At 39.8% G+C, this 24,253-nt stretch overlaps 1 protein-coding gene across 2 annotated transcripts in view; it reads right to left on the bottom strand.

The window, feature by feature from the left end:
* mad1l1 (mitotic arrest deficient 1 like 1) overlaps positions 1–23,753 on the bottom strand; it is a 65,546-nt gene extending 41,793 nt beyond the window's left edge. For both annotated transcript variants that reach the window (XM_038712883.1, XM_038712885.1), the window contains exons 1-15: positions 23,621–23,753; positions 22,816–22,986; positions 22,583–22,723; positions 21,780–21,959; positions 16,554–16,678; positions 16,374–16,455; positions 15,640–15,770; positions 14,685–14,799; positions 14,346–14,407; positions 10,079–10,165; positions 9,232–9,376; positions 4,542–4,682; positions 4,138–4,194; positions 1,337–1,428; positions 1,021–1,111 (exon numbers count right to left, since the gene is read on the bottom strand). In XM_038712883.1, coding sequence (XP_038568811.1) covers positions 1,021–1,111; positions 1,337–1,428; positions 4,138–4,194; positions 4,542–4,682; positions 9,232–9,376; positions 10,079–10,165; positions 14,346–14,407; positions 14,685–14,799; positions 15,640–15,770; positions 16,374–16,455; positions 16,554–16,678; positions 21,780–21,959; positions 22,583–22,723; positions 22,816–22,959 — 1,593 coding nt within the window. In that variant the 5' untranslated portion in view covers positions 22,960–22,986; positions 23,621–23,753. The remainder of the gene's footprint in view (positions 1–1,020; positions 1,112–1,336; positions 1,429–4,137; positions 4,195–4,541; positions 4,683–9,231; positions 9,377–10,078; positions 10,166–14,345; positions 14,408–14,684; positions 14,800–15,639; positions 15,771–16,373; positions 16,456–16,553; positions 16,679–21,779; positions 21,960–22,582; positions 22,724–22,815; positions 22,987–23,620) is intronic.
* Positions 23,754–24,253: the final 500 nt, after the last annotated feature.

Consider the following 24,253-nt stretch of genomic DNA (forward strand, 5'->3'; position numbering starts at 1 on the left):
TAGAAATGATGGGTTAGGCCACAAAAATCTGACATGCAAGTTGATATAATGAAAAATCCCATTGTCAATTTATTGAAGCATTCAATTCTGTAAGTCATTCACGCCTACTCATTTAGCCATTCATTTCTCCTTTCAAGTGCTTTTCCATTCAGTCACTCGTCTCTTCACTCGGTCTGATGTAGAGGTCTCTTGCTGTGCATTAGACCATGGAGGAGTCATAAGAATTAACGCCTAAGAACTGATCCATAGACTGCACAACCTTGAAACCTGTGCAGACACACACACACACACACACACACACACACACACCTACGCACACTCGGTTGTCAATTGCCTTAAAAGTGGTGGTCATGCTTGAAAACACATGGATTTCATTCACCCCACGGCTAAATGGAACCAACACGCTTGCCCACACACGTTTCATTAAAGTGCCCTGGTAGGCTTAGTTTGGCACGGTATGACTCAGGGGAGTTAGAGGACCTGACTGAAATGAGACACACACACACACACACACACACACACACACACACACGCGCCAATCTAAAAGGTTAAGGGATCAGGTATAACAGAGGGAGTTAGTTAAGTAACTTTGCAAGATCAAAGATGGATGCACACAGTCATGCATGTGTGTTTGTGTGAGTGAGTAATGCTACAGTGGCCACCAACCAGGATTTATTTAATTTCAGCCAGTTTCAGCCATTCCCAGCACTCGGGAAGGTCTACATTTCTTTTAATGATATCTACCCTCCCCACACTGCTCTGTCAATTTTAATCCCTTCAACCAATAAAGGAGGACTTTCAATCAGCCAGAGGTTCTACAACTTCCATTGAACAGTGCAGGAATCACACCTGGGTCCAATTGTGCTTGAAAAACTGTCAGAGATGGGAAGCGTTTGTATAAATCAATCTGAAATGTCATACAGGCAAGGCTGCTGCCATTGGGGTTATTAAATTGGTTCCTTTGTGCCAGACGAGTAAATTCATCACAGAAAACAGTTGGAGGGAAGTCTCGGTGCCTACCTGTAGGTTGTGTCTCTCCAGTCTCATCTCCAGAATGTTGTTCTGCTCCTCCAGACGCTGCCGCTCTGCCTCTAAATCTTCAATTTTCTGTCTGAAAAATGTATGCACACACCAACTTACTTGTTTATCAATATCTACCAAGAATAATAACAACTGTGCACATTGTAACTCAATAGTTTAATCCTAGAGATACCGCTCTGCTCACAGATAAGGCATGTGAGGTCTGGCTGAGTTAATCCACCCTCTGTATATGCATAAATCTTTCATGTCCCTGGTTTTGAATTGGTCTTTGCAACAGGGTGTGTGTGCTAACTACCTGAGTATGCTGACCTCTTCTTTGCTTAGTACAGAATCGCTGTCAGTAGCAGAGGCCTGCTGCTTCTTCAGAGACTCCAACTCCAGCTCCACCTGGGACGGACAGAGAAATAAATGGGCCTGGTGCACTAACATCAGACCACCTTTGGTGTGTGTCTGGCAGAAACCTTTTGGCTACAGATAAATCCTGAGGACTCTATTCCAGTGTGCTGCTATCTTTTCGAGACAGACATCAGATTTATCCTTTATACACCATTAGTCCACAGACTCATTTTTCTTTCTACAATGTCCCAATCTTTTTCTCCTTAATACTTGTGTTTAGTCTGTCTGTGTCTTAGTTAGTTTCTCTCTGATATCGTTCCCCTCTCTGCAATTATCCCTCATTTCCATTTACACACCCATTTTTCTCTTTTTTTGACAGCATCTGTCTGTGTCTCAGCTCATCCTCACTTCCAGCCTTTCCAAGACGGATTAGTAATTACTGCTATACCAGACAGGTGGATTTCACGCGTCAATACTCATTGCCATGGCTATGTTGATGTTTCCTCAGCAACAAGGAGCCATGAAAGAAGATAGATATTATAGAACAAGTTAAGACATAAAAGACAGAGCCACAGAGACTATAAGAGAGTTCAGATCACACCTGCCAACTCTAACCTTTATTCCAATTTAAACCGTAGGGCCGAACGATTAATCATTTTCAAATCGAAACTGCAATTTGAAAGAACACAATTAGCTAATCGTGAAGACGGCTATTAACATGTAGGTTAATTATACAACGCATCTGACAGTCATGCAGAATTCATTCCGTTGTCATCCTTGTGTGACAGACTTGTTAACCAATCACAAGCGCCATCTGTTTCAGTCCTACTCACCAATCAGAGCACAGGGTGTGTACATTTTACAACAACAAACGAAACTGGAGGAAAACGTGAGATGATGGCGTCAGGTGAGCAGATACAGGCAGGCGTTGTTGTCCGGTGTCACCTCACACTAAAGTGTTTCAGCAGCGGAGCGTTTAGCCCTCTGTTGTTAATTTCTCATTTTGTGTGCTTCAACTACAGATAATAGCTCTCTGTGAGCTGGTTTTGTGCTGCTCTCCACAGGATACATATCCCACATGGAGCATTTCAGAATAAGAGTGTTTTGCCTGCCTGATTTTGCTGACTTGTTCAGATTTTGTTGATTTGTTCAGTTGCCCTTGCTTTCTGCGATTGCATGGCTAGGTAGGCTACATAGTTGAATTGTTTCTTTTTTTGTCTGTCTTAACTGTATTTATTGTTGATATACGATAGGGAGTCTGCACAGGGTATTTTATTTTGAAAACAGACCGGATTCTCTCTGACTTCCTGCCCAGTTCTCTGTGCTGCTTGATGCGGCTTCCATCAAAAATAGAGTGGCAGTGAATATAACTTTATAAATATAACTTTAGCTAAACTAAAAAAATAAATTAAAAATCGAATCGAGATTGCAATATCCGGCAGAAAAATTGCAATTAGATGTTTTTCTCCAAATCGTTCAGCCCTACTTTTCTGTAAGTTCCAAACACCCCAAATACAAATTGACAAATACATACAGCAAATTAAACAGATGAAATGGCCCATTTAATCTGGCAAAATTCATAGATTACATAGATACCTTTTTAGTGCTACCTAACAACAAATTACTTCAAGTAATAAAGCAAAAAAGAGGTTCCTATATAGGGCTGCACCTACATTATTTATTATAACAATGATTTTTTTATTATTATTGTCACTGTTCCTAGTCACAGCTGTGTTATGATATTATTAATTATAATAACAATATTATTAAAAAGTATATTATTATTATAATTACTACTACTACTACTACTACTCCACCACTGTTCGTCTGCAGTAAAATAGTCAGTGGCAAATATATTTTTGCATCAGTGTGAGGCAAGAGAAATAACTAAAACGACATCTATAACAATAGTTTAAGCCATTTTCTCACTAATGCATGGCCATTAAAGTAAATAGAAAATATTTGAAACTGCAAAACATTAGTTTGACACATGGTATAAAGTTACGTTACCATAACAGCAGTTGTGCAGAAATTACTTTGAACATGGGGGCAATGAAGAAATATTTAGAAAATCAATGTTAAGAGACTTCTAACAGAAACATGTTATAGTATCCTGATATATCATGCTTGTCTTGACAAAGCACTCCTGGATGATTTCGCTTTAAGCCTACATGACTTCAGCTTTCGTTTAAAAGACTCCCAAACTTTAGACTAGCTGTAGTTGTAGGTGAGTTTTTTCAGCTGCAGCTTGTTCTCTGGGGGAATCCCTGCTTGGACCGGGTGCACTTGCTACGCATGTTATACAAATCCACGTATTTCCGTAACCGATTTCGTCGATGAGATGCCCCAGCACAATTCCTATATTAGTAGTACCTGTCAATTAGTGCCACTTCAGTCAGGATATAAAAAGGTGGGAGACGTTACTCAACACAAGAAAACCACTGTACCTGAACCGTAAACATAAATCCGGCTGCTAAATATGAGTGTTGCTTTAAGAAGGACTACAGAACCAACTTCATTGTTTGGCACACTGGAAAAAAAATGGTGTTAGTCACCACGTCAGTTACAGAGGCATTAGGGCAAAGTGTTTTCCATTTCAACTCTGCATCCTTGTCTCTTGTTTTTCTGTTTTGGTGGGGTACAAATACAAATTATTTAGACAGCCATGTTCAACAATGTAAAAAACAATGTGTTTCGACTGTATGTCACATAAAAAATAAACGATACCAATAACATGCATGTGTGTACATGTATACTTACTGTTTGCAGCTGCAGTTTCAGAGTCCCGGTCTCTTCCTGTGCTTTGGTTAGCTGAGCCTGAATTGAAGGACAGAACAAAGAAAAAAGTTACAGATAAAAAATACAAAAACTGAAAAATGACTTTCTGTTCTTATCCTACAGATATGCAGTATTAACAGAAACAGAGCACGTGAGCGGAGCAGAAGAAGGAGCAGTCATATATTATGCAAAGTGTGCAGTTCACTCGGTTTTGTTACAGTGAGCCATCTCCATTTTGTTGCCAGTTCAGTTCAGTGCAGATATCTGTCAATTTATCCACTAAGCACAAACAATAAACTTGGCTAGCTAAAGCAGGATACTATAAGTGCAAGTATGGTACTTCTGTATGTGCGCACACACACACACACACACACACACACACACACCTCTATCTCTACATTATGGTTCTGTGTCTTCTGCAGCACGTCCTCTGCCTCCCTGAGTCGTTTGCTGAGTTGAGGAGAGTACTCAGTGGGCGCCAGCTCGCTATCATAGGACTCTAGAATGGCACGCATTCCATCACGTTCCTGTAACACACATATAACAATATAACATCATCCTGCTGTATACTTAACACATTTCCATGTAGCCAACGAAGAAGAAAGGCATAACATTACATATTTTTGTGCTATCGGATATGTAATGTGTGTGTGCATGAGGCTGAATAAATTGAGAATATCAAAGCTCCTTGATTGTTTTCTGATTTGCGCATGATTGGTGTATTAATATGACAAGCAAATGCCTTTGTAAATGAGGAACAAAGTATGAGGCAAATGCACCTTTCTCATCCAAGCTGTGACAAGAGAAGCTTAGGGTTATGGTCGTGCTCATTTGCATTTTCCCTCATAGAATAATCAAATCAAAGACAAATGTCGACAAAAGGATAAAGAACAAACCAGAGTCATGACAGAGAAATGTCTATGCAAATGAAGCATATAATTTTATGCTCCCTCATCTCTCTTATCTGAGAATTTAAAAATTCAAATTATTTTTTCCCTCTATAATTCTGCAATGAAAGACATATCCTCACTGTACTCTGTCCAGTAAATCAAAACACCAAGGAGTTGCTTCTCTTAAAGAAGGGAGGATAAAAAACATCCTTAAGTCAACGTCTTCTCAAATGTCACTCAGACTGACACGCTGTCTCCAAATAGCTTACAAGTCTCTGTCAGAGCGTGTCTGTATGCTTGATGTTTTGAGTGCGCATGTTTATACTCACACATAAAAACATGCATATTTTTGGTATGGTTCCCCAGAAACACAAACAAAAATTTATAGAAAGAGAAGTAAGCAATTTATAGGACCTATTAGAAATTCAAGATATGCAGCATGAGCCCTTTAATTGCCTCTAAATCATTACACTTTCCAACCCAATGGTCCATTTCTGTCTAGTCATGTAGACATTTACTGTGTATGTGTCAAAAAATGTATTTCATGCCAGAACAGTCATCCTCTACTTTTCAATATATGTTCAATTGACCCAGGATGTTTGAAGAGAAAGGAAAAGTACATTCTGCAGTCTGCTAAACTGCTGCCAGTGGACAAAACTGATCAATTTGAAATAATTATTAGTAATAAGTAAGAAGAATATTAGTATTATTTATCAATGCTGTTAATGAGTCAATGTAACATATCTTACGAATCAGCAATGTTATCAGCCACTGCTTAAGTATTTGTGACACTAGAAACCATTACCATTTAGTAATAAATGTTAATTATCAAAAAACTGAAACATCTGAAAATATTACCTGCTACAACATTTTAGCTTGCAACAGTAATGAATGATTACTACATTCTATTTATGTCTTACATAGTAAATATGTACTGGTTGCCAAGCAACATGATGAGTGAGAACAATGTCATCTGTTTAAAAACTGGCAAACAGCCTGTTTATCAATGCAAATTCACTGTCAGTCAAGACTATTAAAATTATGCGTCTCCTCCCCTCCCTTCACTGCGATGGTCCGCTCCGCATTATAAAGCAAAGCAGGCGGCATTTTGTGGCAATCAGGCTTTTAATGAACATCTCACGAAGAGCCAGGCTGCTTAAGACCTTCCTTGAATTTTGAGGGTCACTGAAAGCTCAAGTCTATTATTACCGAGGCTAATTTAGAGAAGCATAGGCTATTCAGGTTGAAGTCAGGTAATAAATACCAGCAGTAAATACCATGTTGATTAGTAGGCAGTGCTGTCTTTCTTGCATGTAAAATTCTATGAATATTGGGCTACAATTGCCCTGTCAGATTAGCTCATAGGCTAGTATTTGAAAACAAACCATGATTACCCTAATCAGATTCAGCCTGTGATTAGCCAGATCAAAACCAACATAATCCATTTAAAGATGACTGTGTATGGTTCATTTAAAAACACTATGATATCATCCTTAATTCAACTTTATTTGTTTTGGCACCGAAGCGGCATCATTTGTCATGCAACATTACACAACTGCCTAATGCATCCTGTAAGAAAACTTGAAAAGGAAGGAAGAAGAAGACGACGACGACAGAAGGAAAGACTGAACAGAAGTAAATACAAAAAGGTACAAACACATTTAGAGGTCAGTGTGTATGTGTTTGCTGCCAATCCTAACCAGCAGGCCCTTTGGCTATTTATGGTCCATTAACGTGTAATGAAATTCACTCAATCTTAATCAAAAATCTGTCGGCTCTTCTCTGATAAAAACTCATTTTAAGAAACACACAAACAAACAGGGAGCAGGAGGACAGAGTGATAAAACTATCATTACTGTTTTCATCATCTATTTTTTTTTTTAAATTGCTTTTATGTCAACTGTTTTATCTAGTGCGTGAAAATGTGACTGCGCCTCTAATGGGTCAGCGAGTCTGTCCCCAAAAAGTATATGAGAAACAAAACATCAGATTGTCGTCCTCTCCACTTCCTTAACAACTGCTGTCAAGGTACAGCTGAGTAAGGCACTTAATGATCATTGACTTGTAAGCCAGTATGGGTACAGTCCTTCCCACAGGTGGAAGGGGGAAATTGAGATCTGTAGATCTTCAAGCTCAATGATTAGCTTTAAGGGCCCGTGTCCACCAAAGCATTTTTTACCAGCTGAAAACGCCAGCTGCTGTTCTGAAAACGCCTAGCAGGGAGCGCTAGGGTGCGCTCTGGAGGCGCAGCAGGGGGTGTTTCGAGTCGCTGTGGTTGCTATGATACATTTACCTGTAGGTGAGGTGCTGTAGTAGTAGGCTACCTAATTTCACTGAATGTAAAAATGTCAACACAAAGTACGTAGGCCTACTTGCTCTGGCCCTTGCTCTGCATGAAGAGAAGGCTGAAACATGTAGAGCGAGGGAAGGGACTCGCCATTCGTGGGTTCATGAGATTTTGCGGGCGAGGAAATGTGTTTCGATCAAAAGCTGAGATGGCTCGGTGTGGTGTTTGTCCTACCCCCCCTGTACTGTGACAGGACAGCTGTGTAAAAAGTGACAGTGACGAGCGCTGCATTATCCCCAATGTTTAACATTTTTCAACTCTCGGCAACTTGAAAAAAAAAAAAAAAAAAAAAAAAAACTTCAGTGCGGAAAAGACGCTCAGCGCCTCATCGCACTGCTGCCGTTTTCAGCATGTTGTAAAAACGCGGCGCTCCCATTGCAATTAATTGGGAAAAAAATAGACACTGGCCTCAGTAAAAAACACTTTGGTGGACACAGGCCTTAAGATTACATTACATTAATTCATTTAGCTGACGCTTTTATCTAAAGCGACTTTACAATTGCTATACATGTCGGAGGTTGCACACACCAAAGGCAATCAATCTTATCTATGCGCCATCACCACCCAGATGGATATATAGAAGATATATAGATCTTTTCCAGATATATAGATCTTTTCCAGAAGATATATAGATCTTTTGTTGATCTTACATTATGATAATAAAAATACTGATTTGTTGCAGCTCTACAATACCAAACCATCCATTACATTCATGTTGTTTTCTTTTTGGAATTATACAGATTAAGAAAACAGATAAAAAGAAAGAACTGAAGAACAGAAAGCTATTAATATACTCATTAAGCTTAATATAACTTTATGAATATTAGACTTATTAATATAGTCTGACCGATAAGCTGGCGTGCTAATATGAGCTAACTGCAGTGTGATGGATCACCGTCACTACGGTTGAGTATGCGCTGTGACTGCTCTGGCTCTTTGGTGTTGCGGTCAAGTTGCATGTTTGGTGCCCTGTAGACCTGGGTTCAAATCCAGGTGGGGTGACTGCTCTTGCCCCTCCGTCACATATGGTGGCAGTGCTAGGATGGCTTGCCGTGAGATTGTCGGAGGCGTGTCCAGTGTGTAAACCGTATGAGGGACCCTTAGGGTTGGTGGACCCCTGTTTCTGTGAGTGACCCCAGAGAAGGCTGAAGCACTAGTGGGTGGGTGAAATATAATATCATCAGATTTTAAAATCCTCAAAGATTAAAATTGGTATTGGTCTTAAAAATCCTGTTTCAGTCTGGATTTATTGGATAGAACCAAATTGTTCAGCAAACCATCCCTAAATAAATAAAAGGATCTACGTTTTTAAAAAAGCCAAGTATTCAACAACAACTGCAATGGATCATTTGTAAATACATTGTGACTGGATGATAAACAACAATTATTCACAACCTCTGACTGCTTGGTAGACTGCAAATGGTTGAACACGGTCAAGCCTTATCTTCAGCATGTCTGTAGCCCTGCTTAGTTATGGTGGTGTGTGTGTGTGTGTGATTTATGTACTAAGAGACTAAGCATGTTGACCTAGGGAATTACACACACGGAGAAATCGATATCACAGGGAGGTCTAGTCAGGAACTGCAGAGCAGGGGGGAAGCAAGACAAACAGGAGAGGAGACACATGACATTCACGGGCCAATCAGAGAGAGAGAGGGGCAGAAGGGGAGATAAAGAATTCTGTGCAGGCTGTAAGATTCAAGTGCCTACTTTGTTGTTTAAAGTTAAATTATGGCATTTGTGATACTGGAAACGTTGTTGTGTCATGAGTGGCTGAATGGTTGCTAATGTGTCTGTATTTATGGACTTGTTTTTGTGTGTCATTGATTGTCCTGGCACCTTGGTTAATAACAGTACTCTCTTCTGAAGTCGACGGACAAGAGAGTCCTGTGTCTCCCTCTTCTTCTGCTCCTCCAGGGTCTTGCTGCGCTGCTGAGACATCTCCGCACGGAGCTCGGCCATTGAACGCTCCACACTCCTTAAACTGACGGACCAGGATAAATGAATAGGTGGAAAGCAAAAGTGTGTGTGTTAATAATAGAGAGGAGAGGAGGGGTCGGGGGAAGAGAGAAACAGGTTGATTAGCACTGACTGTTCAGACAGTGTGAGAAAAGCAATTCATAGCCAATTTAGAATAATTCTCCTTAGCTTACCTGACTGACACCAACTAATTCCTAGACTACTGTCCAGAAATTATTTGCAGCAGTGATTTGAGCCAGGTCAATAGGACAATAATTATACCAGAGGACAATAATTACACCAACACGCTCCCTTCACCATTTCAATATTTCATAATGAGCCCAACACACTCGGCAGAAGAGAAGTTTGTTAGCTAATAAAAGCTTTCTTAGCTGGCCTAAGCTGCAGCATGAATATACCAGAGCATGCATGCAGCCCTCCCTACAGACATCACCTCTGCCTAAACAGGACAACTTTAATTAGTGAATTCCCTCTCTCTCTCAATCACGATCTCTCACACATACACACACACACACACCAGTGGTTACTGTCAGGAGTGCTATCAGAATCAGGACCAGTTTAATTAACTTTGTGACAATTAAGGACTTCTCAGAGATATGCTCTAATAGATACATGGAGAGAGAGGCATGCAGGCAGACTGAATGAGAGAAAGGGGTCTGAAGGTAGAGAGAGGGATTTTGTGTATGTGTGAAGAAGTGTGTGTTACCGGCTGTTGAGTGTGTAGTTCTGCTCTTTCAGAGCAATTTCTCTCTGCTGGATCTGAATCACCTCCCTGGACAGATCCTCTGGTTTCCTACAGACAGAAACACACAGAACAGTTAGCATGCACATGTGTACACAGACACACACACCCAGTCATTCACAGACACACACAATGAAAAATCAATGACTGAGAGAACATAAAGGACAGGGAATGGATGAAAACGACGGCTTTTCCATATTCTTTTGTTAGTCGGCCAGTGGGGAGCTGGGAAATAAAATGACACGAGCAGCAGAGGGAGAGATGAGAGAAGGATAGTGGGCTAAATACTGGTCACAGTTCTACTAAACAAACTCACTCCGTGGGAGCGATTGACAGATTACAGAACACACATGGACACACAAACACACAATAGGAAGGCAACAATGCAGAAGGTCACATACTCTGACAAAGATGCACCATATGCTGTCCAAACTCAAAATCCTGTGTGTAATGTGTGGACGTTCAAAAAATGAATGCCGTTATCTCTTTATCCCTTGTGAAATCGGCATACATTTTGAGTTTAGCTCCAAATCTTTGCTGCCACCTAGCAGTTCAAAATGACGACATACAAAGATTGCTCTATAGTGCAACTTGACATCATGAGGTTAGGCGTTGTCATAAGTGCAAAAGACTTCTAACACACAGAAGATCATAACGTTGCTTTTCTTCCATAACAACAATCAAGCAGGTCATCCAACTTGAGGTTTCACTAGAGACTATCAGTGGCAGCAGAAGATCTGGTATTGCAATGACCCATATGAGAAATCAGGCAAACGGAAGGAAAAGACTGAGCAATATCGAGGTGAACATCAAGGCTGAAAAACCAGAGTATGCCACGTGAAAGTTGGACGGCACAGATTTATCAACACTTCCACTTCAGCTAGGTATAGCCTTAGGTATGGAAGTAATCTCATGACTAAAATATGAGTTCATGAATCATTTGATGAAATAACTATGGTGCCCAAAGTAGGTAATTCCACATTGCCCTGAGTGCAGAGGGAATTATCCTCCTCCAGAGCTCATATGAGACTCTTTTTCTGTGTGTGTGTGTGTGTGTGTGTGTGTGTGTGGGGGGGGGGGGGTTCATGTGCTCTTAAGTCTGAATGTGGAATTAACATGGACGCTACTACAAAGATGTGTTGAATTAGCATTATCAGATCACATAAACAACATGCAGACATGTAGTTCACTTTACATGGACAGCAAACTAACAGCAAAATATGCTGTGTTTCCCATACGTTCATTTACTTGTGGCGGCCCACCACAATATCAACGCTCACCGTCACAGATTCATTTTCAATTTTTTTTCTAGGCCTATTTAAAATTGTATTTGATTGAAGAGCGCCGTAGCGTGTTCGCGCAGCACATCCCCTTGCTTGTCCCTCTCACTCTCTCCCTCATGAACAGTGAGGGACCCAGCTTAAAAAAAGTTATTAGCAAGCATGTAAGGAGCCTAGCTAATAAGGACAGCTAAGTTAATGTTAGAAAACACCTGGGTTTTTCGACGCTAGCACGCTGTATATAGCTGACAGTCAATATCGGCTGCACGAGACCCCCCCCCCGCTACAGTTAAACTGTCATTCTATGAGAAGCACTGATGTATATGCAAATACGTGATTTTGCACAAATCAAAGCTCTGTATCCTTCTTTATGTCCCATGTACACACTATTTCTGTTTTTGCAATAAACATTTAAGGAGGAAAAAAATTTGGATTAATCCGACACCACACGAATGCACCATCATGAACGCCCTCCCATTCCAAGCCTGCAGGAGAAGCTACGGTTGCCAACACCCTCTGTTGGCTCCCATGCTAAATAATACGTGTGGGCTGCCATTCTTCCAAAATTTCTCTTCTTTTCTTACTTATTATAAACCAGTAGTAGTAGTAGTACGTATTCGACTCAGTGACAAATCGCGCTCTCTAGAGTAGTTTGTCCATTTGGGCAAACTGGCGACTTCTATGTAAAGGGACCCGCGGTGTATTTAGATCATACTGTTCCAGGAAACGATCCATTGAGCTCAGTCAGAAACTTTAACACACTGCATTTTACAATCATTTTGTAGCATTGCAAATTGTGCAAAATCTCAGACAAAACTACAATTTCTTTACACACAAATACACACATGAACACCTCAAACTGTTTTTCTAACTTCTCTCTCCTTGAGACACACGTGCACCAAACTGTCTCAACCTCCCCGTATATTTTCATTATTTCATCAACACTGTCCCGTGTAGAAGATTAATTTTAAGAAAATATTTTCATTCCATTTCTGTCAATTTTGTTTTCAGCTGTCAACCACATGGGTACACACATACACAAGCACAATGTTATCAGACTGTGTAACAGAAGGAAAGGAAATGAACACCAGCAACCAGCCAACTGCTGGCAAATTCAAGCTGTGGCTGTGAGGATTGTCTACTCCACCAGGCAGCCACATTGATTGCTGTTGGGGAGGGTTAACTTCTGTCCAGAAGTTATTTTCATCTGGCAAAACAGCAGACAGAGCTGGTAAGAAACCAAATCCTTGATTGCAAGAGACAGACTCCTCAACTACAGCACCAATGTGTTTACTCCTCATTAACAACTGCTCCACAACATATTGTTTTCACACCACTAATGACCATCCTGAAATGTCTAGTGACAGAAAGAGTTACAATATGTAAACCAAAGCAAAACAATGTATAAAGTATCAGTAGCTTGCAGTTAAGAAAATGTGTTGTCCAGCAAAATTAACAAATCAATAATACAAATACACATAGTGTGTCAAACCAGTAAAGCTCTTATGAGCCATTTCATATTTAATGACCGAACAAGAAGAAGCCTAAACATGGGCTCTACGAGGAAGCTTTGTTTTGACGTCAGTATTAATTCAGAGAATGTCATTATACAACATTATTGATAGCACTGTCATATTCTGTCACTCAAGTGTCAATTTTTTTTTCCTAATGAAACTTGCTGATCATTTTTACCTACAAAAAGAAAGTGACATAAATTCATATTAACTTATTTCGTCACTATTTACCTTTCTGATAAAACAAATACCTGAAAAGAGTCAGCACAACACAAATTATGAAATAACAACCGATTCACCTGGATATAAAGGAAATCACAATAAGCTACTAATACACAAATCCGAGTCAATACAGATTTTAATGCGACACTGCTGGCATAGAGTGAAATAAAGGTGAACAGATTGCTGAATTAAACACTCTTGCTTACCATTTGCCTCTACATCACAGGACTGTCGCGAAAACAACATCCTGACAATTAAGTTGGCCATTTAGTGAACAGTAAAACAGCTTGAAGGAGTTTCCAAATGTTGATTTGCAAGCTGGATTAACCTTTACTTTTGATCAGTATAAGTCTCACACATATGGCTGCCCTTTAGAAGTTTGTGCAATGCAGTGTGGGTTGTTTTTTTTCCAGCAACAGCACTCAGGCAGCCAATGACATGGCAGTCTGAACAGCTGAATTTTGAGGAGGGTTTCAAATTTTCAACTCAATTTACTCAGGATGACAGCCTAGTCTGACTTAAATTTTCAGGAAAATGATGGACAGCCCAACCAAATTATTGTGTATATTAAACTGAGGTTGGTATTACATTTCTGTGATCCTCCCAGGTCTTTTAATAACAGTAAATTTAACAAACGCAATCACATCCCATAACACATTACATAAATTATAAAACTTCATTTTATAATTTTTACAGTATGTCTACCTTTATCTTATTGCCCTAGAGGAAGACAAACACACACAATATAAGACAAACTGCGCTGTGTCGATGTGTTCCATTTAACATTCTCTTTACATCATAACCAGAGTTAATCATAGTGAAAATGGTGTGTATGGGTGCGTGTATGCATGCATGCGATGGACAAGGCTATGGTGTTTATAATCTTTCAGATCTGCTCCAGTGCTCACAAGGAAACCTGCAATCATTCTCTCATTACCAGTTTTGACTAGATGCACTGAGACACACTCAGCACGCACACACAAGCAGGTATAAAATAACCACACACACACACACACACACACACACCCCCCCCCCTATACACAGCTGGTGGAATCAACACACAGTGATGAGGCACATTTATTTGAAGTGACCACAGCTCCCCCTAGTGGTACTCAGTCATATTTCAAAGATATGATTCAACTTTTGAAAGCTTAACACTTGTCTACCTCTCTGTCTCATAATCACACACAGGCACACTTTGACAAAGAGTCTGACCTTATGTTGAGTCCAGTAGATTGCCCCAGGTTTTCCCATGCTTGTAGCTTTTCTGCAAACCTCTATGCATTCAAGACAACAAGTTTTTACTTGTATGTGATATTGCCACGGTAAAAAATATCAGTAAATTGTAGAGTACACGTCATTGGAAACCACAACAAAAACATTTGTAACTTGAATTTAAATCAGTCAAATATACCCAAGCATGCATCTTCTCCTAATTGATGATACAACAGGAGTATTCAACCAATACTATCCAAAAATTGTAGCTCTAATATAAGCACACTTTTAATCTGGTCATTTCATGTTTACAGACACACAGATGGATGCCCAGTTTACCTCCTTCTCCAGTTCCATATTAACCAGATCTTCTTTGGTTTTCTGCATCCTCTCCAGCTTCCTCCTCAGACCCTCCACCTCCTCTTTCAACAGGCTGCAATTCTCTCTGCTCTCCCTGGAAAGTGAACAGACAAAGCATACTGTTAATCCCTGGCTACATTCACACACAGACTTGATTTTTAAATCTGATTTCAGATGTAGTGAGATCATAGTTACAATATCTACACACACACGCACACAGAGACAGAGATTACTGTGAATGAGGAGGATTAGCAGGAAATTAAGTAACAATTACCTGTATTGCATTAATCTTATTATTCTTAAAAAATAAAAAGAATGATACCCCAGATGAGGGCAGAAGAAATTACTGTTTTTTTATAACACTCTTTCAGCTGCAAATTACAACCCTTGCAGAGCACAGGCAATAGATGTTATCAATAATGATAGATGTTATCAGAGACATTACTTTACAACGTGATATTACTTTTCCCCATTGTGCTTCATGTACATTTTCCTAGTAAATAAAGACTCAGAATTCTGGTAATGTTGATAACAATATTCTTAATCCATTTTCTTGAGAAAGGACATTATGTTTCATGCTTTAAAATTATGCTTCTGAAATCAAAATACTGCCCACAGTCAGGAATAATCATGTGCATGAAAACAGACTGAATTTCTGCACTGGGTCTATGATGACTGTAAGTCAAGGTTTCTTATGTGGCACTACATTTCACCCATTTTCCCTTCTTGTCTTTTCACTGTGATTATATGCACAATCTGGCTTGATAGCATCTGAACTATGTAGATTAAGACACATGTCATCTAATGCTTCCTAGTGTGGTATGATGAGCCAAAATGTCAATAGGTTTTTGAGCACTATGGGGTTGCACTGCAGTGCCTGTCTGTTCTGTTGAAAGGTGAAACGTTTTGGAAGGCATTAAAAAATGTATCTGACCTGAGAAAGGCATTATCATCTCTGAGGCACTTCATCTCCTTTTCCAGGTCCGGAACCCTGGCCACCTCTGACTTAACAGTCTTCACAATGGCAATGTCTTGCTCCTGGAGGGCAAGACGCCTCTCCAACTCCTGCCAAGACGTGAAGAGAGAAATCAGCTAAATGAAATCCCAACAGTTTGCGCGTATTCAGTACAATGCAAAAGCATTCAGTGCTCCTGCCTTTTTAGAGATACGGACATCTCTTAAGAATGAAATATTTAAAATATTTTATGAGCATGAATATTTATAATGTAAAAATGACCTAGACATGAGAAACAATGAAGGAAACCTATGCGAGTATGTTTATAAGGGCAAGTCTGTCTTGGTTATAAGTCCAAACACAGGCATTTAATTACATTTGGGATTTGTTTCCATGCAACGATATATACTATATCCTCACATTATCCGAAATGTCTGCTTTGGTGCAGGTTTGTCTTTGACTTCTCCTCATCCAACAACTCATTTTTTGTACAAACAGTGTTAGTAGATGGGTACTCGGGATTTTGCTTCTCCAACCACTCCTCAATAATGGGGGAGGAAAGCCATAAGAATAGCATAAATAAAACTTTACTACATTACTAGTTTGTGCATGTGTAATCTACATGCTGTAGTAGGAACTCAGTCTATCATAATGCCAGACGATCCACCATGCACAAACTGAGATCACAGAGTTGTCCACTGTGTGTAACATACCTTAATCTTGATGATGTGCTCTGAGCAGGAAGACTGAGCAGCTTGGAGACTTTGGCAAAGCTGAGAGGCTTCCTGATTCTTCCTGATTATGATACCATTCAGACAGAAGTGGGTGGTCAGTATTTATCTTGTGCAGTAAAGCTCATAAATAGTAGTAGTAGACTGTGTTTATGTCTGTACCTGCGTTGTAAATCTAACTGTTCCTGTAGTTCCTGGTTTTCTAGGGTTTGAGTAGAAATTGTTGAGTCTTGGTTTTGAATGCTCTGCTTTAGTTCTCTGATCTCGTCCTTCAAAGAACTGATAGTCTGGGAAGAGATTATAGAAGTGAGCCAACATAAGATAAGAGACATGACCAGAGTGCAAATGCAGTGAGTGAGTGAGCGTGTGTGTGTTTAATACTAGTTACAAAATCCACAGAAGTTGAGCCTTTATGTTTTGTTACTAAAAACATAATACAAGGTAAATTTATTCTTCATATTACAACAGGGTTGTAAAATGAGATGCATTTTATAGTTCACTTTATGTTATAAAGCAAACAATATATCCAAAAATTAGAAAGCGATACAAAAATAAACTATTTTGCATGGCGGATTGCTGAGGATGAATTTTGGAGTCTCACAGCCTGGGGGAAGAGGCTGCTCTGTAGTCTTTTGGTGCAACGGCAGATATTTCTGTATCTCTTGCCAGATGGCAACAGGGTGAACAAGCTGTGGCTGGGGTGGGTACCGTCTTTTAATATCCTTTGGGCTCTGTGCATGCCCACACCCCCCCCCCCGGAAGAACAATTCGTACATTTTAATGTTAAGTTAATTAATTTGGTGAACTTTGCACTCATTAACAATTTTGTGCCCTAGTAAACAATTTCATTGACACACTGCATAGATATAAATGGTGATGAAACAGCAAAAAATGTATTTAATGTTTTTCCAGCAACCCTAAATCAAAAGAATAATTTGTAAGTAATTTCCCCCCCAACATTTTATTTTGCTTTTAATGGACACATGTAAAATGTTTAATACTTCCTTATTTCCATCCTGTATACGTTGTGTTAATACCTTATTTTGAAAACCGGACTTTGTGACGTGTCTCCTCCATCCTTGCGCTACATTCACCAAGCCATACACAATTTGATAAATGTATGTTTTTCTCATATTGCGTATAATAAAGATTTAATAGCCTCTCTTTGGGTAATACTCTCATACTCTCACACTTTGTAAAGTGAGAAAATGACAGAATAACCCTTGACCCTGACTGTCAGCTCGCCCTGCTCCTTTTAACTGCATTTACCATAACGGCTCCAATTCCTGTGCACTCCAAATTTAACAGCTAGCTTGATCACGTTTCCAAAAATGAGTGACAGTGGAGACAGTCAACGCTGTTCAAACCCTTAGTTAACGTTACCGTAATTACCTCAATAGAAAAGTGGTTGTCTCGAGACGGATGCCGAAGTGTCTGAGCGTGCGTGCGGAACAAATTAGACTGTGGCGGGCCGCCGTAGTCTCGATAATTAAAGGGAAACAATAGAGGTGCTCCAATCAGGATTTTTTAGGCTGATCACCGATCGCTGAAAGCAGTATCGGCTGATACCAATCACCGGGTCTATTTGAAGCCTTTTATTTATCATGTAGCATTATACAGTATAATGTATATTTATTTAATTAGTCCTAAAAACAATGTATTAAAGTAAACAGATACGGTATCATGAAATGACAACTGTTTATCTTATTGCCAGGAAACATGGGCAACAAATTCCCCTCCCTCTGTCTTACTTAAAGACTTAAACCATTGAAGCCTTTGCCTGGTTACTGCGAACATCTTATAGCTTAACAAATATAGCTTTCCTGTGGAATAAACTACAAAAACAGAACAACCAGTATCTTTATAAATTTACTTCAACTATAAAAACTGTAACAAAAAAGGCTATAGCCAAAATATTTTGGAGATAAAGGAGCACAGGCATCATAAGTCAATGATAAACTCTAAAGTAGCTGCTTTTTGTTCTGAAAATCTCAGGCAGTTCCTGTGGGCTTTAGGGGGTAGAGAGACGAGTAGAGAGAGGGAGAGTGGGCTACAGAGGAGTCATAACTGTCATCATTGAGATTTGAAAATAAGGAAATTTTATATAAATAAAAGTTGGCATACAATGTTATTAGGCCTATATGTTGTATATAATAAGCACAATTCCATATCATATTGTTAATATATTGTTAATATTACTTATAGTTACTATATTCATTAGCCTATAATTTCATATGTATAGGCCTAATATTATTGCAGTGGGTTGTTTTCATCCATTAAATCCTTGTGCAGGAAGCACAGTCTACAATTTTAACACAGGCCACCGGCTTTACCAGAGCAGAGAATAGCAAACACTTTTTATTTGATTTTGTAAAGGTTTAAAATACAGGAGATGGTGTTGCATACAGGAGATTTAAGTGGGAGGATACCGGGTGAGAATGGAAAAATACGGGAGAATCCCGTAAAATGGGAGGGTTGACATGAGAGGAGTGGGGTAGTGTTAGGCTACATCCACAGTACAAAATATTTTACTAAAAATACTGAAACAAAAACTCTGTCAGTAGCATTGTGTTTTTGCTGTGCATGACTAATAAGACCGAATCAGAAAGCCAAATATGAGTGTATGTGTCATCATTTTATAAAGCCCAGTTTTTTCCCATGGGGTCAGGACTGTTTTCAAACAAACATCTTCGGATTCGCCACTTTAATCTGGACGGGAGGCGGAAACGTAGCAAAAGGTCTCCGTTTTAAAACGAAAAAGATAGGCAGTCAGCTAATTGAGTGGCACCTCTCTTTACATGAGGAAACTCACACTGAAGGATCAGTTTCTCTCTGCCTGATACGCTGTGGGTCAAGACAATTAAAGCGGGCAGGGTGGGTGTGAGATGAGCACAACCGCAACAGTTTCACTTGATAGCTCCTGCTTGTTGCTCCGTTTGTCTGATTGCTGCTCAACTCTTATTGTAAATGATTAACTGAGCGCATCAATCGCTTCCTGTATGAAAAGGACTTTGGTTCTATCTAGCTTTGAAAACTGCTCAGACCGCGTAGTGAAACCACTTTAGCTGCCGTTGAAAATTAGTCTGGCAAGTATTGCATCATCTGATTAGCTTTCTGATCGGCCTTTTTAGAGACCACCGATCAAACTAGTTAAAACCATTAATAGGCCAAGCAACCCTTCGCTAAGCCCTGCCCCCCTTAGTTACTGTTGCTATGTCCGACAAACTGTCGGCGCTGCCACTGTCTATTACTGCACTTCCCGGGGAAATATTGTCAAATTTGCTGGAAAAAGCGATCTCAGAAAGAAGCACGCAGTTTTGCAGTTGCATTATACATTTGAAGGTTGTATTCAGGCTGTCAAACAGACTCAAACGAACGTGAAAACAATTAAAGACAGAAGCTAAAGCCTACAATCACACAGTACAAGTGAACCACCGCATCCCCCGACAATTGAGACAAAAGACAACGATTAAGGATCAACACTGTTCCTGTACAGCTGGGTAGGCCTCTATTCACTGTTACAATCATTAAAAAGCAGAACAGCAGGGCTTTACGTTACATTCAGCAGGAAGTAAACTCTTAGCTAGCGTTAGCTAACTAACATTACATTAGGAACAATCCACAGACGACATTTTTCTGGATTTATTTTAGGTTTTGGAAAGAGAATAAATCGTACTTCTCTTATCAGCCTCTCTGGGTAGCGACTGCAACTATTACAAGTGCCCCAGGAACAGCGTTTTACCATATCTTAGAAAGCAGCCAAAAAAAGGTAGAAAATACTCTTTTTGCATTACAGTCAATGGAGCGCATCCATGAAAGTGTCGGACCTCAGTTAGAGCGAGACCTATACTGCGCTGTGATTGGCCAGCTGTGTATTTGGGGCGTGGCTTAGCGAAGGGTCAATTACGATCGGTGAACGATAGATCCGAGCAACCTTAGGAAACACTGGGTACCTCACCACACGGATATCACCAATGCTCGGAAGATGGGTACCAATGATCTTCTGAGCAGTTTTAATAACCCGCTGCAGAGCCCTCCCAAAACATGTTGCGAGAGACTATTCAGTTGATATTATTGATTTCGCTTATTTTTTCTTTTCATACATGTTGGAGTTTGAATGTCAAATTTTCCTTATTACAAAACAAATCATTATCTTCTAGCTGACCTCACTATATTCATGAAATAAAATTTAAAAATGAATGCCCTGAAGATGTCCAAACAGCCACAACAAAGTGTGGTAGATGCATGATTCAAAACCTGCATAAGCTTGGGCAATGTTTTTTCTCCTGACTCCAATTAATTTATTAAGCGCAAATACAAAACAAGATATAATCAGCAGTATGAAGGGAGCCCTGTTTAAATGCATACTTCACCATTCCACACAGATCATAAAAATGACCAACCAACACAAAAAAATATGAATTTCGCTAGGAGAAAATGGAAGTTTATACAATTGCAACCTACATAAAGTAAATTTTGTTGCTAATGCTGCAGTCCTCAATATTAGTGTATGTAGCCAAGATACTTCTGAATTGCTGGTAAAACATATTTTATTCTCACTTAAAGTGGCCATGATTATTTTTTGTATATAGTATATGGAGATACCCTCTTTGAGCAAAACATTCTCACTCCCAGATCTTCACATTTGGACCCATTGGAGTTACATTTTAATCACACAGTACACTTTCAGCATCATTTGTGGATGCTAAACAATAAATGCGCTACGTCCAGTCAAGTTACCAATATTAAATCTGCAATGTTTGGTTTGACTTTCAACCTTAAACATGTGGTTAACATTGTGAAATGCTAGCAATCTGGCCAAGTTTAGGCACCAAAATTACTTGGTAAGGTTTAGGAAAAGATCATGGTTTGGATTAATGTTACGACCGTTAAAAGAAGTCAACATTGACAATAGGTATCACAAAGGACACGAAGGTCCCCTGGATGAAAGTTCAGTGGTTGTTTGACCCACCCATCATCTCCCACCACCTCCCTTTGTCACTCTTTATACGTTACCTGACATTGGCCAGATGTATAATGCTTACAGTGTTGAAAAATTATGCTAAAGGGGTACCCAGTGCGTTAAAAAGTGATGTGAAGTGAAAGGGTCTTGACAAAGCATCCATATGTGATCACTTCTGAGTGAGAACGAGTTGCTTTGATAGGTAGACGTCATTCAAGGATGCAAGTCCCCTCTTGTCAATTTTTTTAAAGTCAGACATTTGCGTTACTATTATGGGGAAACATCTATTTTTTTAAATGACCAGAAACAAAAAGGTCCTCACCTGGTCGGTGTAGAATTATAGTACAATGAATTTATTTGTGTGTGTGTGTGTGTGTGTGTGTGTGTGTGTGTGTGTGTCTGTGTGTGTGTGTGTGTCTGTGTACCTGGTTAGCAGTGTCAAGTCTAGTATCTCGCTCCTCCAGTTTCTTGTTCATGGCCTCCAAGTTCTTACGGAGAGAATGATTTACATCCACTTGCTCTGATAGGTTCTTAGCTGCCTCAGTCTCTCTCTCCTCCAACTTTTTTATTCGCCCCAAGAGGTCCTGGTTCCGGTCAACCGCATGCTATGACATAAAAGGTTGTTGAGAAACAGCTTTTATCAAATGTCTTCTCTGACACTTAGTTCATGACAGAGTCTAAGTAAGAGTGGTGAGCAAGCGTGAAATACCTCCAAACTGCTGAGCCCTTGTTTTTAGCTCCCTCCATGCTATGTTAGCTCTCCAAACAAAATGATAATGAAAATAGACTGACCACCTTGTCACCAATATCCAATATAGCTATCTGAGTCAAGAGTAGGCCAATATCCGATATCAGTATCGATTCGGTGCATCCCAGAGCTAGTTACTGTGAGTTATGTAAGTCTATAGGCCTATCCATTTTTTAGCCAATACTTGGTCTATGGTGTAGGTGTATGCTCATGTTAACCTTTAAGGAAAGCTGTCATTGTCTGTTTTTTCACAGTGCATTGCAATAGTCTGTTTAAAGTGATCATATACCAAACAACTAATCAACGCTGATATTGTATGTAATACTGTACACACTTTGAATTCTTTAGATATAGCTATGCAGTGTTCTAAGCAGACCGGGTGGCATGCAGCAGATGATAGAAGAGTTATTACAACCAAAAGAGACTTATGACAGGACTTCTCTGTATGACTGTTTAAGTTTGTATTGACCTGTACGTTACCTCCAAGTCTCGTGCGTTGTCAGAAGCAACCTTCTCTAGTTCAAATCGAGCTCTCTTGTGACTCAGCTCCATCTGCTTCTTCTCCTGGTCCAACTGAAGGTAGCAATTCTTAGAGTGAACCCTCTCTGCAGCTTCCAGCAACTAAAAGGAAAAAGACAAGTCAGTCAGTGCAGAGGTTGCATGTTAATACCACCTTCACATAGCTTGTGTTGATTCTGTCAGTTTCTTTATACCTCCATGCTGCGTTTGTACTGACTCTGCAGGTTTCCACTCCCTGCAGAGTGCTCTGACAGCCGTTGTGGACGTTCAGTGTGGCTGATGAAGGAATTGAAGGACTTCAAGGTTGTTAACACAGTGGTGTCATCTTCTAAATCCATTGTGAGAGTCACTGGTGTTACAGTGCACTTAATGGAAGGTTCAGAGTAAGAGCAAGAGTCAGTAAAGTTATACTGCAGTATTGGAAACAGCTCAACATAGCTATTGAAGTGGCTAATATTTAGTCAGAGAGGTAACTCACAAAGACGAGGTACTGATGGGTAAAAGCATACTGCATTATGTTAACGCTCTGTAACTCTTCCCAGGTCAGGTTCACCGGCTCAACATTATAAAACGCCAACGGCAAACGTTAGCAGTTAACCTCAACGTTCAATAAAACATAACGTTAGAACAGTATCGTTAACTGACATTAGCGTCCTCGCACACTAACTTAACACACAAACAGCAAACGATGTTATCCAAGCTAACCTAGCTAAGTTAAGTTACTAAAAATAAAAGGAACTAACGTTATTTAGTCACTAACGTTACATAAGTTAAGTTATATTCTGGCCCATTTTCGTTCCTCCCTTTGTGTTTAACTGTTTAAACTGTTGTTCTCGCAGAATAGGAATAATGTTAAGTTAACGCTAAATTCAAATTGTGGGTGTTCGTTTCTTCAGCTATTCAAAAGGCGCTAGGAAACTAAAAATCTTAAAAATAAGCCGCTAGCATTTACGTTACTACAGTCGCTTGGAAGCATAAGTTATTAAGTTATGTCCTCACCTCAGAGCTGACTTGTTTGTAAAGAGGAGCAGGTTGTAACTTAGTTAGATAAGTTATCTTTGCTCTGCTAACGCTAGCTCAACACACTGGACACTCAGAAATCCCTCCAGTTCAGCTCGAATGTGATGCGTGTAGTATCGCGAGACCCCTTGACGTATCGCGAGCATCAGTTGCAGACTATGTTATGAAGTTATCTTTACCATGAACAGTCTATGATCTTCACAACAGCACTACACAGTTGTTTTTACACAAGCTAAACACAGTGGATCGTCAGTGGATGAGTAAATTTTATTCAGGTAAAAGTATGTAAGCTTTTTAGACCTCAGACCTTAAACCTTAGATGAGCAACAGGCAGGCAGCCTTTAATGAGGAGGCAAAATTAAATAGCGTCCACATAAATCTGGAGTCTGGAGAATCTGGAGTTTCAGATGGAGTCTGAAAGAACTATTAGGAAGCAATAAAGCAGGGGTTTTCAGAGTCTGAGACTGTCAGACAAAGCTTGGGCAAATGCGCCCCCAGCACCCCTTAGTGAAGGGTACCTGCTTTAGTGTAGGCAACCTGCTTAGTTTTGCTTAATCCTGGATGTCTGGGATCATGATTAAGTTATTTGAAAACATAGAAACTCAACATTTG

Source organism: Micropterus salmoides, unplaced genomic scaffold (assembly GCF_014851395.1).
Source record: "Micropterus salmoides isolate LMB-PRFRI ecotype aquatic unplaced genomic scaffold, ASM1485139v1 Ms_hic_scaffold_12, whole genome shotgun sequence".
Taxonomy (NCBI): Eukaryota; Metazoa; Chordata; class Actinopteri; order Centrarchiformes; family Centrarchidae; genus Micropterus; species Micropterus salmoides.